General features: G+C 38.6%; 1 protein-coding gene across 1 annotated transcript in view; it reads right to left on the bottom strand.

Moving 5' to 3' along the window:
- Fmn2 (formin 2) overlaps positions 1-19402 on the bottom strand; it is a 282857-nt gene that overhangs the window by 157044 nt on the left and 106411 nt on the right. Inside the window, exon 7 of the mRNA XM_051186365.1 lies at positions 3472-3559. Coding sequence (XP_051042322.1) covers positions 3472-3559 — 88 coding nt within the window. The remainder of the gene's footprint in view (positions 1-3471; positions 3560-19402) is intronic.

Raw genomic sequence — 19402 nt, 5'->3', positions numbered from 1 at the left:
GCTATGGTATGTACGTGGATGTCAGAGGAAAACTTGCAGGAGCCTGGACACAGAAAAACATGGATTCCCTCTTTCCTTTCTGCCTTTGGCTTTAGATGCTGTAAGACTCTTCCCACCTGTTTCCTTCGGCAGAACAGACACAGTGAATGATGGTAGCAAGACTATGATTAGAGCCTGGATGAATAGCTCAGCAGCTAAAAGCAATTGATATTCATGCAGCGACACTGGGTTCAATTCCAAGTACATATAAATGGTTCACAACTCTCCATAACTCCAGTTACCAGGGATCTTCTTGCTTCTCCCATCCTTTGGGCCCCAGGCTTTCAAAGTACACAGACATGCAAGCAAAACACAAAACGCTCAAAGCTATTAATATATAAATACAAATTTTTAAGGCCATGACTAGACCTTGGCATCTAGAATGCCAATCTTACTCTTGTCATTTTAACAAGGCATTTCAAATTAGAATCTTAACAAAGCAAAAGCGATTCTAGATTTCCTAGTGTTTTGATGGAAGTGGGGGGGGGTGAATAAGGGGGGAGGAAATCTAAGTGTGATGAGGCAGGGTTCTCTGTATGTAAAAGTTATGAGATTCTTTTGGCAGTGGTGAGTCTATCTCCCAACTTCTAACTTGCTTTGTAGATAAAAGCAAGTCTTGGGATGGCCAAGCTGACTCTGTGGCATGTCATCCCTGAAAATGCCCACTCTGATAGTTTAGGATAATCTTTAAAGCATATCTGATGTAAAAGATGATGAAGAGAATTGAGTTCTTGCATAATCTGCTTCAGTAATGAACCATATAACATTAACAAAACAACAACAAAAACTAGCCCACTAAAATGTATTAGTCTTTTCTTCTGTAATCTGATGCTGGAGGTCTGGATAAATTTTGTAGTCACTTTCATATCCCAAATCAACAATGGTTATATTTCCATAGACTTCTCAGTGGAGGTATATCCTAGAAGTGAAGTGTACTGTAGGAGCTTTCTGAGATTCCACCCTACAGTAACCCTGAGGCAGGCAAACAGGTACCGCTGCTTCCTTGTCCAGATGTGCAGGCAGTCAAGACTTGAGAGAATGGATATGCAGGGCTTTGAAGGGACTCAAGCACTCCCTTCCCTCCTAATAGGATAAGGCTTATGCATAATTCTGTGTGACCCTTCCACTACTGACGTTCACGCCATGTTATTGTTCGACTTGCATGTTAAGCAAGCAAATTTTCAATGAACTCTCGCTGGCTGTACCACAGACACAGATGTCAGGCGGACTCCTTTGTTCATAAGGTTCTCATTATTAGTTCAACCCGAGCTGAATATTTGACTGAAGGAAAAGACCATATCATTATTTTCAGATTTCATCCTATGACTTAACTGGGCTACATCTGCCAGTTTCAGAAACAGCAAGTGCTGTTTGGCGCCAGCCTTGGCATTCTTTTCTGTGACTATTACCCCAAATGTCTCAGCCCAAGGAAGCCTCCTCTGCATCAAAACAATTTAATAAAAACTAAAATCCTGATTAAGAGTTACTCATCAATTGACAGGGCATGCCACAATAGTGCTATTTATGAATTATACCCCATGATATTTCAGGACTGACAAACAGAACCTGCATTCACAAATGAGCAAACTAGAAAGCTAGTAACTATTTTCATGATTTATAAGCTCTCTCTTGTACTTGGAACCATATTTTTTTAATAGGTAAACTGGCATTCCTTTGAATAACTCGATCTGCTTTAAATATATTCTAAGGCTCTCGGCAGCACAAAGGAGATTCAAAATACTATTTAATTCTTCTATTCATCTTTGGACCAACACTCAGCATATATGTGATAGGAAGCCCAGGCATAGGAATACCTGTCAAATATAAGGTAAAGTGCATTACAATAATGACACCAAAGCCATTTAGAAAAGTGTTACAAATCAGCCAATTTCCACATGCAAAATAACCCATAAGCCCACTAAACAACATAAAAGAACTAATTGCTTCCACGATTCTAGACATCATCGTCAATAATGCAAAGCAGTGAAGATAATCACCTTTGCTGATTATTAGAAAAGGCCCTTCAGGGGCAGGGAGGATAGATCTGTGGTTAAGCATGCTGATTGCTCTGTCATTAGGATCCTAGTTTGGATCCCAGTACCCAGCTCAGGTGGCTCATCCATGCCTTTAACTCTATCTTCAAAGGATCTGATGCCCTCTTCTGGCCACTACAGACACCTGCACACACATGTGCAAACACATACCCCAATAATAAAGTTAATCGGTACATACATAAATAAAGCTATCCTATCTCTCCATAGTAAAGGAACCTGCGGTTTCTGCTATAGTTACTCCAAATGCCTGGGAAACAAATGACCAATTTTCTACCAGAAAGTCATATGCAAAATTAAGTGTTTTTTTTTTTCTTTCATCATCTTGCAGACTCTTGGAACATGAGGACCTATGGGAATGTGCTCAGTATTCCAGCCAATGTTTTAAATACATCTCATAGACAAATGGTCACTCAGCCTTTTAAAAACACCTGTTTTCAGTTCATCACTAAACACAGCAATTTATTCCCTAATTGCCATCTCTAATCCCAAAATCATCCTTAAGAGAACCACAGCAACAAGCACTTCTGTGACTCTCACGCTGGGTGGCACTGATCTGGTTTAGAATTTTAGGCTTAACCATCAAGCACCTGAGACTCAACTAACTCTTCTCCCTGGGGTCCTTCTCCTCTTGACAGTTTTAATAGTCAGAAGACCCACTATCTGGTTCACATTAGCATTTATTAGTAGCTTTTGTATGGTGGCATTCAGATATGATCTAACTAGTTACAGAGCTAGCAGGATCCACGCTTTGTATGATATAAAATCTAAATTTTTATAACAACTGGCTAAGTATATTTGCAAAAGACTGAATGTTTGTAACCCTACTCTTTGTGTATTGCAACCCTAGTCCCCCACCCCATCCTGTCATGTCTTGGTGTCAGGAATGAGGGTCTATGAGACACCTTAGACCTTGAGAATGGAGCCCTTGGGAATAAGATTGGTTTCCTTATGAACAAAATGCATGGACACTCATATGGCTACTTTCTACCACAAGTAGAATACAAGCAGAAAATGATTGTCTGAATCCAGGGCAGGGCCCTCACCAAAGCCTAACTGTGCTGTAGTCCTCGTCTTCACACTGCACTTTTTATAACCATAAGGAACACGGTCTTCAGTTTAAAAGCTACCTACCCAGTCTATGCCATTGTATGACCACAAAAGAACAGAATAGAAACATCATGTGAGAATTTGACCTTTAACATGGTATTTAAAAAGTCAGGAAAATAACATTAATATAACCTAGCAGGAAAAGAAGCATGAATCATATATAATGTTACAGGAAATAAACTAACTGCCTGAATAGAACTTTGTAGCAAACATCACGAAATTTAGCCCAACTTTAATATTTAATGACTGTGTTTTAATTTTTTACACTTACCATGTTGTATGTCTTTCATATCTAAATGAAGACTAGACATTAGAATTCCTACTGCTTGTGATCGTTTGTTGCTAAGCAACTTGACAACCTGTTCAAGAAAGAGGAAAGGAGAAAAATTAATTTAAACCTAATATGCTTAGTAACATTCCAAAATCCTACACGAATATTCATTATTTGGGATACTCTATATCAAACCAATAAAATCCACCATTTTCTTCCAAGCAGTCACCATCAGACTCAAAGTCAAATTGCTGAAAGTCTATGAAATTAGTCTAGTTTTCTGAAAATTAAAACTACACATCGGACCATATACTACTTGAGATAAAACTTTGAAAGGCTGATAAACAAGGGAAAAATCAAACTATACACAGAAAATCTGCCAGATCAGATCTGTTTTATAAAGTAGAAAATGTGCTCCATTAGTAGTGAGGTCTTCTGGGTGGTCCTTATTTTGCTGGTAGTTCCTTTCATCCTACATTTGATCCACATTTGTTGGACATTTTTCCAACTAATTAATAAAAGAATATGAGTGCCCTATTAGAAGAAACACATTGACCTGGCCCCAAGTCTCACTGTCTAGAAAGTCTGAAAGTGTGCATACCCCAGTCTAGTCTCCCAAAATAGAGATGAACAAACTATTAGAGCATAGCTATGCTTGAATTCCATTCTCCAACAATGCACATTACTATTATTTCCTGCTTAGGGAATTTTTATTTGAGCAAAATCTGTTTAATCTCCTGTTGCCTTTTAAATCCACTTAGAGAAATATTGAAGGGAAAGGAAAATGATTACAGCCACATTATCGGATTCAGTTGCTGCCTCACAAGCTCTCACCTTTAATGACTTGTCTTTCAGTTTAAGTTGGGTCAGTCAAGAACCTAATAAAATAATCAGGCCCAGCTGTCACAAAAGTCCACTGAGTAAACAATATTCATCAAAGCAATAACAGTACTCTTGGTCTCCTGGCAGGAAAGGGGTTGGGCCCAAAGTTACAACAGAGATAGACAACATGCTCAGATGACTCAAGGACTCTTAGCCAAAAAGTAGAAAACACAAAACTAACATATTTGAAACCCACAGTATTAGGCCATATAATCAGAATTTATAAAGCATCAGTTTGGTTTCCTAGTCATATTAGATCCAGTTAATTCACTTACAACAATGGTTTTCTTAGGACTTCCCTAGTAGGCATGAGACTGGAGGGATTATGAACATAGATTCTGCAGAACAAAGCAGTGCACCTCACCCCTTAAATGTACTGAATTATCTGGGATCTTTTGAAAACAGATTCTGATTCCAGACTGTACCCAAACTCCTAGAGGACGTCAGTGCTGTGAAGCACAGAAAATGCCATCCCACTTTCCCCTATTTCCTCCCTAATACAATCTAGAAAACCACTGTAATACTATGGGTTCAACTTTTCACTCAGAAAAGTAATAAGAGCATCAACAGAAGCTTCAGAAATCTGTGGAATAATAGGCCATGTGTTGCTATACTCTGCACTAGGCAATGTGTCTTGTAAGGAATTCATGTATCACAGTAAGGGGAAATAGTGAGATGCTAAACTTACAACACAAATAAATATTGGCATCTTTTATTTTAAATGGGTTCACCCAATCCACTTAAATAGTAATTTAAATACTATAATTAGGGTAAAAACAGATATATTCATCATTGCATTTAATTTTACAAAAGAATTACTGTTCTTTCCCTCTGCTCCTACAATTTAAAAAAAAAAATCAGACACATGTGACTTGTAGAAGTCTTCTGATAGTAGTAAATGTTTTCTTTATTTTTTTGTACTTAATTTATTTCCCTGGCATTTTGTGTCAGCAGTGATGAGTAAGCTTTGACTAGGTGCAATATCTAGCCATGGAAAAGAACATAAAAAAGCTCCTCACAAAACAGCCCCAGTCAACATTTTCAGGACCTGACTATAGCTGAACTAGACTGCATAGTTAGAAATGGGTTTAAAATGAGCATTGAATGTTAGTCTGAATGGATACGGCATCAAGGAGGTCATGGTGGTCTGTTTGCACTGCCTCTATAAAGTTTTCTCTTATATGGCAATAGAGTAGCCAACCTATGGAAATATAGTCACAAATTTACATGAAGATCATTAAATATTGGTTTTCCTGTGCTATGTCACATTCTCATTGCCTACCTGAGTTGTTAGACATAGAAACTTCTAATAAGAAGAACTTGAGGGAATTTTGCACTAAGTATATCACTACATAGTGTACCATTCAAGTTAGGCACAAATTTGCATAAGTAAAAACTAGATGCTTCAAGTGGTGTGTGTAATCTGTAAAAGTGGCCAGGGCAGTTTTATGTTAAAGGGAGGAAAGGGAAGACACTGAGTTAGAACACAACCAGTTCACAGGATGGCTCAGGTACTATCTAGCAAGTGTATATTAACAGCCTCGCTGAGTGTGGTGCTGCACACCTTTAATCCCAGCACTTGAAAGGCAGAGGCAGGGGGATCTCTGTGAGTTCGAAGCCAGCCTTGTCTACAGAGTGAGTCCCTGAACAGCTAAGGCTGTTACATAGAGAAACCCTGTCTTGAAACACACATACAAAAACAAACAAATAAATAAATAAATAAACTGAAGATGTACACTAGGAAAGGTATCTTCCCTTAAGTCTCAAGACGCCTCTATAGCTGCAAGCCTAGATCTGAATCCCAGCATTTTACAAAATCTCATATCCCTTTGGTCTTGTGTCATGATCTATAAAATGGGGCACACATACCAGTGAGTAGCCCCTGTGAGGATAACCACAGTCACAATGCAGAAATCTTCTTAACATGTTGACAGCAAGCTACTTCTGCAAAGCTGTGTGCTACATCAAGATTTGCATGTCTTTGTTTTGGAGAGGCCATCTAGTTTATATTTAGTAATTTACATGTAAATGTATGCATATATAAGTGTATGGAAGGATCACAAAAGGTTGAACTAGGGGTTTAGAATCTGCTGTTTGGTTAGCACAATATGGGGAAGACTTGTGCCAAGTATTTTTCTCAGCCACATAAATCCAGAGGATGGCTGCCCCTGAACATTGGTCCTCATGTCACTGTCTACCAATTCTGTTGTCATTTATGTTTTATTAGTGCTGAAAATCAAACCTGGAGCCTAGTGCATGCTGAGCCAAGTCACTTTAACTGTAACTAAAAAAGTGGCCTTGAATTGAATCAGGGGAAGAACAGAGGACAGCAAGAAAAGAGATACCATAATAGAGGGAGCCATTATAGATCTAAAGAGAAATCTGGAACTAGGGAAATGTCCAGAGTTCTACAAGGATGACCCCAACTAACAATCTAAACAGTAGTATAGAGGCTACCTTAAATGCCCTTGCCCCATAATGAGATTGATGACTACCTTATATGCTATCCTACAGCCTTTATCCAATAGCTGATGGAAGTAGAAGCAGACACCCACAGCTAAACCCTGAGCTGAACTCCTGGGGTCCAGTTACAGAGAGGGAGGAGTGATGAGCAAAGGGGTCAAGACCATGCTGGAGAAACCCACAAAAACAGCTGACCTGAACAAGGGGAACTCATGTACCCCAGTCTCATAGCTAGAAACTAGAATAGGACCTCTCAGATTCCCTAAATGTGGGTGCTAGTTAGGAGGCCTGGGCAGGCTATGGGGCCTCTGGTAGTGGATCAGTATTTATCCCTAGTATACAAATGGATTTTGGGAGCCCATTCCACATAGGGATACGATCTCACCCTAGCCACAAGAGGAAGGGCTTAGGCCCTGCTCCAAATGATGCAACAGACTTTTAAGATCCCCCAAGGAAGCCTCACACTTCTTGAGGAGCAGAAAGGGGATGGGTTGGGGGTTGGGGGAGCAGGAGAGGAGCGGAGGGTGAGGGAACTGGGATTGACATGTAAAACAAGCTTGTTTCAAATTATAATTAAAAAAAAAAAAAAAAAGGAAAGAAAGTGGCCTTGAAAGCCAAATACTACCTTAAAAAACACAAGAGGGAAAAAAGATTCCTACTTCCTACTCGCTTTAAGTCCAAACAGTGCTTAAGACAACAAAATAGCATGATACTAATATACTATGTGTGCCTATTTAGGGCCAGTGCCCAATGTCTCTAACCATCAAAATAAAAACGAGATCCTTAATACAGTGCCCTAATAGGAGACCTGCAAGCAACAAACTGCAGCCAGCATTAGCATAAAGAGAACAAAAGGCTCCAAGTCTCTAAAACCACAGTAACTAATACAGAACAATAAGCCACAAGTGGCTGGCCAGGCACGTGAAATATGCAGAGACCTAAAAGATTCTGGGCTTCATTTCTCTTCTAAGGGATCTAGCAGTGATCTCAACAACTTTGTGTGTGTGTGTGTGTGTGTGTGTGTGTACTGAACGTTCAAAAAGTCACAATGTTTGAACCCTGAATCCTATGTAATACCTTCAACTTAATTCCATGTCTATCTGAATCAATTTTAAAAGTGTGGCTGCTAGAAAATTTAAAGTTACATACATGTCTGGTATTCTATATTGGGCAGTAGTGGTTAAGAAGATCCAACAAATTCATAAGAAGGACTGGACACATTTACCATTAAGTAGGATCTAGATATCTGTATCTCTATCTCCTTCTCTTCATTCATCAATCCATCCAACACTCCCTCTTTCCCTCCTCTTCTCCATCTTCCTCTCTGTCTCTGTCTCTGTCTCTGTCTCTGTCTCTGTCTCTGTCTCTCTCTCTCTCTCTCTCTCTCTCCCTCTCTCTCTTTCCTTGTCTATGTCTCAAATTGAATTTAAAAAAAAGATAAGGTGGGGCTTGGGGGGGGTAGAAGCATAAGGATCAGATGTTCAACAAACAAACATACCATGTGTAGAGTCTAAGGTTCTTTGGTCATTAACATGCCTCACTGCTATATTAGTGAAGGAACTACATGCTACGCCTGTCCTGTTGAGAGCCCATCATTTACAAGGCAGAAACATACTTAGAGAGACAGCAACAAGAAGCCAGAATCCCAGATCTTCATTGAGTCCAGGAAATTCCTACTTTCAGTTATACCACAATGCCCCAGAAAATACAAACACCCCCTATTCAAATCCTTTGGCCTTTTATTCAGCTTGTGTGCTTGCATTAATTAAATGAAGTTCACATTATCCACTACCTATAAAAACAACACAAGCAACCCTATTTACAGTAATTAACATAATTTCTTTCACTGTTTATAGCAATCACACCCTAGTGTTTTAGTGTCAATTTTAGCACAGAAATAGTAGTGTACATAAAGTCACCCTTAGACATAACTATGACCCAGAGTATATTTCCACATTTTCATTAAAAACTCCCCCACATTTTTCTTCTGTAACCAAACACATTCCTCAGTGGATGCTCTGGGAGAAGCCTAATATGGGCATGATATTGATGTTGGCTAAAACTTTTTGCTGTGTTCCACAGTCTTTCCTCTATTCTTGCTCCCCCTGATCCCACCCACCTTTTATTTTTGTCCTTAAAATTTTATCCTTTCCTCAAAAATCATCCCACCCATTTCTCTTCCTGCCTTCATAAATAGTTCCTAGAGGGTTTGCTTCCTTTTGCTGTACTAGGGAATAGAACCCAGAACTTTGTACATACAAGGCTCTACCACTGAGCTGACAACCCAGGGCATACTTCTGAGCTCCTTTTGCTGGTTTGCACTGTATTGATTCTCTCTTGTAGCTGTTCCCATATAAGCTGTGACTGTGTCCTGTTCTTTTGTTGTTGTTGTTTTTCCCAAAACTCAAAGCCTTTTTAATGACACCAATTATGTGTGATCTTCTAGCTAGCAAACTATTCTTGGCCAGTACCTACTAGAACCTTCTGAGGAGATCTCTTCCTTCCTTCTTCACTTTGACATGGCCAAATTTCAAGCAGATCCCCTTTACAAATTAAAGGACTATTATGCCAGTTGTCATGTTTAAGACTCTATCTTATCCCTACAACAGCAGGTTGCTCAGACTCCAAATATGGTTCTGTCTACCCCTTCAGGACTCCTAATGGAGCTGAAAAGCTGACTCCCTGAAGTGGAACAACCCCCAAACTAGTCACTAATGCTCCCCAGGTAGAACATCACTTAGAGATAACTTAAACATTAATCCAGAGGATGGAATGGCAGACTACAGTGACCCCTCTTATGTGAAGCAGATGGAAAGATACTCTCGTGAACATCTCCATCTGGGTTTGTTGGGCCTCCCTGCACCCAAGAACGATTTTGAAATCATTCTACCAGAAAAAACTGAGAAGGATCTGAAAGAACGTGAAATAGATAATACCTACATCGAAGATGGTGCTGATGCAGATGCTGGAGAGCAGGCCATTGGAGATGCTGAGCGTGTAAAGGAAATGAAACAAATGCACAAATCTGTTCAGAAGGATCTACCGAGACCATCTGAAGTAAATTAATCTATTTTAAGACCTATAAATGTAGACCCACCTCTAATAGATTTATAGGAAAGCAAACTGATCAAAAAAGAAATGATTACTATGCTTCATTAGGACCTTCTTCATCACCCCTATGAACCATCTGGAAATGAAAAAGGAAAAAATTGTTGGATTTGCTACCAATAATTCAGATCACATTCCCTCTCTTGAGCATAAGGAAGTTCTTAGGAGAAGTTTTCCAAAGAAGAACTGAAAAAGGCCAGGATGTCTTGGTATAAGAGATGGATGTGGTGAAACAAGAAATGAGCCATGGGGAACTGTCCAGTGAAGCCTACAACCAGGTGTAGGCGGCATGCTATAGTCAAGTCCTGTATTGCCCTGGTCAGAGCTGCTACACAAGCAAATCTTGCTAGCAAGAAGGACAGAAATTGAATCACTTGAAAAGAGGCTTAAGGTAAACTGGGGTCACATGACAACAGAAGCCAAGAAAGCTGCAAAAATGGAAAAGACGACGAAAATTTTGCTTGGCGGTTACCAGTTCCCTGCTATCAGGCTCATGAAGCAATTGAATGATTTACGGGACCAAATTGAATAGGTTCACTTAGAGCTATGCACTTTTGAAGAGCTTAAGAAATACAAAGACTGCTATTCCCTGGAGGCTCGAGTGTCTAGATGTACAGTGGCAACAGGACTGAGAGAAAGAGCTTCAACAGAGATATGCAGATTTGATGATGGAGAAGAGACTTTACAGGCAAAGTTCTGAAGCTCTGATGCTCTCCACAGAAGAACTAGCTGCTGGTTTCATATCTGCAGGGCCAGAGCTAATGTTTCTCTTCACTGACAAATTTACCCAGAACCTGTGGTTTCTCAGTTGTTTGCTTCGAATGATACCACCGATCTTCTGTGTTCTATGTAACAGACTTGGACCCTAGGATAATGATGGATTTCACATTATCCAGATGTTCATTCTTTACCAGTGTCATATTTGCAAAATTTCATAGTTTAGGCCTTTAATTTAAAAAAAAAAAAAAGCTCACTTTAAATACTACCTGTGAGTAAACCCTTGAATAAAAGAACATGTGGGGAAAAAAAACTCTATCTTATAAAACTTTTATCTTATACCCATACAATTTTGGCATTTAAACTGGGTATCATGGTTGCCTAACTAACATTCCATTTTCTATAGCCTTTTTGTCACACAATGAGAATAAATTTTGGATAACAGATAGCAAGGAGTATGAGTTAGCCTTTACTCACTATGACAAATACCCAAGGCGATATACTTATAAAGAGAAAGAATGTATTACGTTACACAACTTTGTAATCAACCAATTCTGGTTGATTAGCCCTATCATTTTTAGGCCTGTAAAACCACTTATTTCATAATAAGAAGGCAAAGAAATAGAGAGAGGTATCCTTTTGGAGGCATGTCCTATGCAACTTGAAGATATCCCAGAGTCCTCCCATCTATTAAAGTTTCCCTAACCTCTCAACAGTACCACCTTGTGGACCAAACTTACACAGGTACCTTTAGGAAACATTTAACATCCAAACTGGAGTACAGTAAGAAAGCACAGCTTCTGGGGAGAGTGATGCATTGCTCTCAATTTCAGGCTCCAAAACAAAATTGAGAATTAACCATCTTTTCCATCACACCCCATCCTGAAGCTGAAGTCACAAAAGGGCTGAGACATTTGCAGCCCATATGCCCCCTCTTTCACAAAGGACCCAAAACAATATTCTAACTAATACATCTACTAAACACCAGACCAGACATTGTGCAACAGGCAATGCCTACATTGGAGTAACTTAACAGATGTCAAGGGGAAGTAGAAACAAATATCCTTTGCCAAAACAGCTCTGTTTCACCGTCCATACATCTCAGACATACCACATTCCCAGTCATCCCAGTGGGACCATTTGACTCATTCTTCCTCAGTGATCGTATCCAGTCACACATTAGACTCCACTGATGATTCCTTCTCGATCTTTCTCGTCTGTCACTAGAGCCTCCACCTCACGTCCCCCAGTGCCAGCATGTACAACCTCCTTCCAGATCTGCAGCCTCAAGGATCTCAGTTCTAAGCCCAGATAAAGACCCTGCACTGCCTTCACCCTGAAAGTGCCCTGTGCTAGATTGTCTGTGCCCTCTTGTAGCTCTGCTTTATTTTACATCAGAGTGATGGACAGATGACTCACTGGGTAGGAAAGTTGAAGCTTTTCTAAAACATTCTAAGCCTCTCATACAACTTCTAAGGACTGGCCTAAAAGCTTCTTTTCTCTCATAGCATCTTATATTCTCCTACTAGAACATGACATGCCACAGTAATTTCTGGGGTATTCTCTATAAATGTGTGTACTGTCAGATATGAAGATTATGTCCTATCATTTACTTCGATACTGATAAACTACAGGCAATAAGGTATAGTGAGTCAGATGACCTTGTCTCAATTAGTATACCCACACCAGTACTTCTCCTGATACCGCAGAAAGATGGTTTCTGGTTTTTGTTAAACACCAAACTACCCATGTATCTTTCTTCTTGCTTTTACTTTTTATTTCATGCTTCAGGGATTGAACCCATGTTAAACAAACATTTTAGCTCTGAGCTATATACACCTCATCTTTTAAGTTAAAAAAAAGATTCCTGTTTGTCACACTCAAGAATCACGTTTTCATAGAATATACAGTTTTCTAAAGCTTTCATATCAGGTGCTAATGCAGAGTTTTCAACCACTGAAAAGTCAATAGTCAATTAATGGGCTGGGCAGCTAGTTTACCAATAAACTCAACATCTGTCATTTCTTAGTCTTTCTAATATCTGATGGAAATATGGTATGAACTATACTGATTAACTAGAACCGCATTTAAATAATTACTTGATTATACTTACAATTATATGTGCTGCTCGCTTCAAACATTTTTTAAAAATAATATATTTTGCATGTTGCATGAAATATAGATAATTATTATGAGCTCAACATTAAAAGGCTCAACATTAAGTATCCAGACAATTTGAAATTTTATGTACTTTCTTAGAACTAGTGAAATCAGAAACTTTAAAACTAAATAATTTGCTCATAATATAAACACAAAGCCCAAATAAGAGTTCCGTTTTCCAAAGCCAGCTAAAAAAGACTGAAAGACTCTCACAAGTGGAGTTTGGTGAGTTGCCAAAAAGAACTTCTCTATGTTCTCATAGCCTGCTGATCCACTCTGGTTGCTGGGCCTTCAGTTTAGAGACCTGTGTTTCTTGTTTTCACTAGACTCTAGGTGCTATTCCTTAAAAGGGCAGTTTCATTTTCTATTAGCATCAGCTTTGGGATTCCTGCTTTTATGCTCATTTGGTCTACAATACTAATCCTCATGTTTTGATTCCCTATCTCTGGCTATACAAAACTAAGGGAAGCAAGAACTCCTGTGCAAGCGGCTATAGCAGGAGTTCTCAACCTGTGTGTCATGACCATTTCGGTCACATATGAGATATTTACAATAGAATTTCTAAGAGTAGCAAAATTATAATTGTAAAGTAGCAATAATTTGATGGTTGGTGTCACTACCACATGAGGAGTTGTATTACAGGATCACAGCATTAAGAAGGCTGAGAACCACTGAGCTATAGCATGACCCAATAAAATTCATCTACCTGGCTCTCTGCTGCGTTTTCGTAACAAAGACTTGTTCTGCCATCTTCTGACATTCAGGTGTATAGAGATATAAGAGGCAATAAAAAACAATGCACCAGAAGGTGGTGGTGCATGCCTTTAATCCCAGCACTGGGGAGACAGAAGCAGGCAGATCTCTATGAGTTCCAGGTAAGCCTGGTCTGCAGAGTGAGTTCCAGGATAGCCAGGGCTACCCAGAGAAATCCTGTTTCAAAAAATAAAACAAAAATAAACACAGATTCACAAATGAGATTCAGAAAACATCATGGCACATGTGGCCTCTAGGATCCTAAGAAACACTATTCAAGTAGAGATAAGAAACAACCCATAACCCTTTGAGATCAGCCAAACATTGCTTCATTGCTTTCTTAGAAGGCCAGCATTAGAAGGGATAAGAAGCTCTGTGGCAAAGCACTTTCTAGGCATGACCATACCTTGGGTCCAAACCATAACACAATAAGCTAATGAACTGTCTAATTAAGCTGAGCTTATTGAAAAGGAACTGAATCACAGACCCATTCTGAATAAAGTCAAGTTGAATTAACTATACATCCTCAAAGCGTGGCACGCATAACATACTTAAAATAATGCATGTGCAAAAGGATAGCTAGCATACATGGTCTCCCAGGAGTTGATGGGCAATATTGGAAAGAGAGTAAGACTCAGGACAGTGACAGGCAGGTCAAGAATTGTTCTGCTCAGCCAGGTCTGACTTAGCAGCTCAGTTATTCCCTCAGCTCACTCTGCATCCCTTTGTCTACCTGTCCACACCCTGTCCCAGCATCCCACATATACCAAACACAGTAGAAGAAAAGCCATCAAAAAAACATGGGAACATGTTCTGGATTTTTAAACTTTTCTTTAAACAGGTAAGTTTAAAATAACAAATTCAATTTCTTGTTTATGTAAACCTCTTTTTTAGAACAAACTAGAACATTTGGTGTTCTAAACCAGCAAAAGAGAGAGAGAGGGAGGGAGAGAGAGAGGGAGGGAGAGAGGGAGGGAGAGAGAGAGGGAGAGAGAGAGAAAAGAAGAAAAGAAAAAACTAAGAATTAGATTTAAAAAAAGAGTTCGAAGTGATTTTAAGCTAATGAAGGAAAATGGCATTAGGTATGTATTTTAATGAAATATTTATTGGAATTGGTTGCATTTTCAAATTTGACTTTACACTTGAAAAACAGCATAGTCACATAATAGTGAGCTTAAACAAATAACACTGGGCTTCTAAAATAAAGCGCTCTTGTAATTAAAACCAATGACCACAAATCCCCATCCATCTTCACTTTTTAAAGCATGGAGGGAACATTCTAAAATGTTTAAAACTCCTCAAATTTAAAACAATACACAATCTTCACTTTAATATCCTTTTGCCAGATGGGTCTACTTCATCATGCACAATATATGCAAGATATAATTTGGCTCAAATATCCCAGTAATTAGAAAACTATGTTTCATCTCTCTGATTGCATGCTAGCCTGATGAACTATACTTGTCCCTTAAGAATTCCTTCTAAGTCTCTGGCCCCTCCTAAATTTTTTCATATTTTTGTTTCAACTTTGTGAGAAAAATAAGCTAAGATTAAGGTATCAGAAAATACTCTTATTGTGAGTACAAGATCTCAAAGTTTTATGACCTGGCTAACAGCACCTATTGGGCCTCATGGCGAGAGTACAGTGGTCAAGTGCATGCCTTGTACGCTCAGGGTGCTGAATTAGGTTCCTAGAACTAAAAAGAAAACACTGAAAAGGAAAAATCAGATAAAGGATAAATAATTAGGGGCTGGTGAGATGGCTGAGAGAAGTGGCTGCTTTTCCAGAAGACTAAGGTTTAGTTCTCAGCACTGACAGGGCAGCTCACAAATACCTGTAACTACAGTTCCAAGAGTACAGTGCCCTGTGTTGTCCACCACTGGCATCAGGTATGCATGTGGTGTATAGATATGTAGGCAGAAAAAATAGTCAAGCATAAAAAATACAAGTCTTTAAAAAAATAAACAATTATTAAGTGAAAATAGTTGTATATTTAATGCCTTAAGCATCTCACCAGATATTTCAGCACTCTCTCAGTGGGAATTAGTAAACATTATAAATGAAAAAAAAATGATATTGGTATGGTTAGGTTTGTGGCAAGTACAAAGGAATTAAAGTTTTTTTTTGTTTTTGAGAGTCTTTTACTATTAGTTATAGCAACTGTGCTTTGAGGAAACATTATTTTGCACATAATGGGCTTTCTCCCATTCAGTGTTGTAATCACTACAAAACCCCTACGGATGAGGGAGGTGCCATTACCTATGCATTTAACAGTGGATATGGCAGGACCAGAGCCACACATCCATTAAGTGGACAGGCAGGAAATGAACCCAGGAGGCCTGGTTCCAGCTCCACTCTCCTGACCCCATCCCCTGGACTACTTGTAAGGTGTTGTGTGCTGAAGTCACATCTACCATGTGATTTAGCACACTGTGCCTCATTTCCCCAAGGCCTTACTGTTCTGTATTGTTATATGCAATTAATATGAACACAGAGAAAAGGATTTTTCAATTTGTTAGCAAAAACAAAAGCTTGGCCAATAACAGTCACTGAATATTCTGCTTTACATATAACTCAACTATAGATAAAAAGATTCATAAAGAGAAAAGAGTTTCCTCTTTTGGTAGTGGTTAGATGAATAACAAACATGGAAAAGCCAGTGAGTGATAAATCTGATGACTAGTTTTGTGTTTTAATAATGAAAAGTAAAATGTGCAGAAGATGAATGACTCAGCCCGCATCCATTCACTGAATAAAAGGCAGCATAAACGTCCAGGTCCTGTGATCAGTCATTCAAGCACTCAACTCTCACCATGCTCTCCAGCCCTCAGCATGGTATTCATTTTTGGACACTTTGAGAGAGACAAGACTTGATTTCTGGCCTTATTCACAGTTTGATGATTGTTTTAGCCCTGTCAAGATGGATCACACCCTGTGAAGGAAGATGTTTCCAATTTTCTTCCAAGTTTTCAATTTTACTTTATTTTATTTATTTATTTGCTTTGAAATGACATATTACTTAAGCAACTGGCTGATTTTCCAAAGACTTCCACTAGGAGTTTGAAGTAGAGGTGATACAAACAGGATCTTTTTGGTGGGCTAATCATGTGATCAAGCCTTTACAAACCAAAGGTTTTCTTTCCAGTGGCATCGTTTTCAGAAACTGTACTTAGCCTTCAACAATTCCATTTACATCCCATATTGGACCAAACAATTCCATCACATCTGTGTCCAACAATAACCAAGTCTTTCATTGTTTCAGTTCTTGAAGACATATTCAATTCTGCTATTCTAATGCCTCAAATTGCTCAATATTTTGTTATTCAATGAATAGAATAGTTAAAGTGTCTACTGTTCAGAAATTTGTTTTCAAAATATTGGAATTAAAGGTTAACTATAATAAAATGATCAAAATTCTACTAGTTTGTTTAAAATTGGCCATTTATGTCTCTATGTATCTATCATCTATACATCTATCTATCTATCTATATCAGATCACTGTGTAATAATAATGAAAGCTGCATAGATACTTCTTTCCTATCTATACTTCCTCTACAAAGTTTCAAGCTGACTCCTATTGCTACAAATAACCTTCTTTTATTCCCGAACTTCATAGAAATGAGAATATACTGTTCATAGTAGGTTTTGTATAAGAAATAATTGATTATTGTCAATTATAAAAGTAAGTTCTTAATTTTTATTGCAGGGTACTATCCCATTGTGTGTCCCAATTTATTCCTGTTAAAATATTTATATTAATGTGTGTATGAGTGTTTGAATGCAGATATATGTGTATGTATGTGTAGCACCTGCATGCCTGGTACTAAACGAAAGCATAAGAGGCCACTAGATCTCCTGGAATTGAGGTTATGGATGGCAGTGAGCGCTAGGAACTAATATGTTCTCAATAGGTCCAGCAAGTACTTCTAACTTCCAAGATATCTCTGCCTCCACAAATTATTCTTCAACTCACTGCTAATAGATACTGTGAATGTTTCAATTTTAGGTATTCTAAACAGTGTTGCAAGTATTCTCTGACACAAATTTTTATATACATGTGAACTCATTTTTTTCAGATATACACAAATATCAACAAAGCACTTTATGACTATGTCACAGGTAACATATATTTAACATTATTATTTACTAACAAGTAATTGTCCAAAGTATTTCTATTTTTTAATCTGGTAAAATAACTATGAAAATAAAAAATAAGGCATCACACAGTTCAACGATTTTCTTTAAAATTTACAATGTGACGGTAAAATTATTTAAAATCTTAAAACAAAGATACAAGGTGTGAGAATTTGAAAGAAAACGGATCCCATCATAGTGGCACTCCTAGGAGGTGTGGCTTTATTGGGATAGGTATAGCCTTGTTGGAGGAAGTGTGTCACTATGGAAGCAGGCTTTGAGGTCAAACTATGCTCCATGTGACACGTAGTGCCTGTGAATGGAGATATAGAAATCTAAGCTCCTTCTTTAGCACCATGTCTGCATGCATGTCATGTACCATGACAATAATGGACTAAACATCTGAAACTGTAAGCCCCAGTTAAGTGTATTCCTGTATAAGAGTTGCCAAACCCTAAATGAGACACAAGGGTAACAAAAATCACCCAGGAAACTCATCAACTTGTCAAATGTTTTGGAGATGTTCATAGTGGTTTCCAATATTACAGTTACAGAAACATGTACATGAAGGTTAGATAAAGTGTTAGAATTCATCAATTAAATTTTAGTGAATTTATCCATGACTGTTGGCTAAGTGCACAAGTGCAGTCAGGATAAGGATATACACATCATTAACATATTCTCATGTCCATAAATGCAACTATTCAGCAAAGATTAGATGGGTACCTATAACATGTAAATTCTGAGCCATAAACTCTCTTCAACTTAGTTCTTTCCTCTCAGTCATTTTCTTTCCTTTCTTTTCTTTTCTTTTTTTTAATTTATATTTATTTATTTGCCTTATTTTATATATCGATCCCAATTCCCTCTCTTCCTTCCTCCCTCCCATGTCCCTAAAATACCATCCCATCCCATTTCCCCCAACCCACTCCACAGGGAAGGTGATGCCTTCCAGGAGGGATCAACAAAACCTGTCAGTCATTTGGAATAGGGACTAGGCCCTCCTTCCTGTCTCTAGGTTAAGGGAGTATCCCTCCACGGGGAATGGGCTCCCAAGGTCCTTTTGTGCACCAGGGATACATCCTGGTTCCACTGTCAGAGGTCCCTTAGACTGCCCAGGTCTTCTAACTGAGACACATGTTAAGGGAGTCTGAGTCTGTCCAATGCTGGTTTCCCACCTATCAGTCTGAAGATCCATGAGCTCTCCCCCTTGTTCAGATCAGCTGTCTCTGTGGGTTTCTGTAGCCTGGTCTTAATCCAGATGCAGAGAGAAAGGAGTGATAAGAAAATGGGGACAAGATCAGCATCTCAGTCATTTTCATTTGAGTAGTATACATCCCTACCTCCAGAACACTCACTATACTTAGCTGCACAAAAGTGTATGATGAATATTGACCTTGACTTGTCTCTGAGTATACAAGCATCCTTTGAAAACCCTACTGGTAATGTTACTTTCTGAATTGCAAGTGCTCAGCCAGTTCATTCTGCCTTACTCCTAGACTCTGTGGGAAATGTATAAAACACAAAGGAAGCCATATCAAAATCCTTTGCCAAATCCATTCAGAAGTCTTAGAAAACCAGTTTGAGAACAGAAAGCTGGTGTGGGAATGTGTGAATTTCTCCCTCCTAACTCAGAGTCATTCTCTTAAGTTTAGGGCAACAGTGAAACTCAAGTCATTACTGGAATGTCACAGGTATAACTCAGTTCTAACT

This window comes from Phodopus roborovskii, unplaced genomic scaffold (assembly GCF_943737965.1).
Source record: "Phodopus roborovskii unplaced genomic scaffold, PHOROB, whole genome shotgun sequence".
Classification (NCBI taxonomy): Eukaryota; Metazoa; Chordata; class Mammalia; order Rodentia; family Cricetidae; genus Phodopus; species Phodopus roborovskii.
This window is presented reverse-complemented; position numbering and strand designations above follow the sequence as displayed.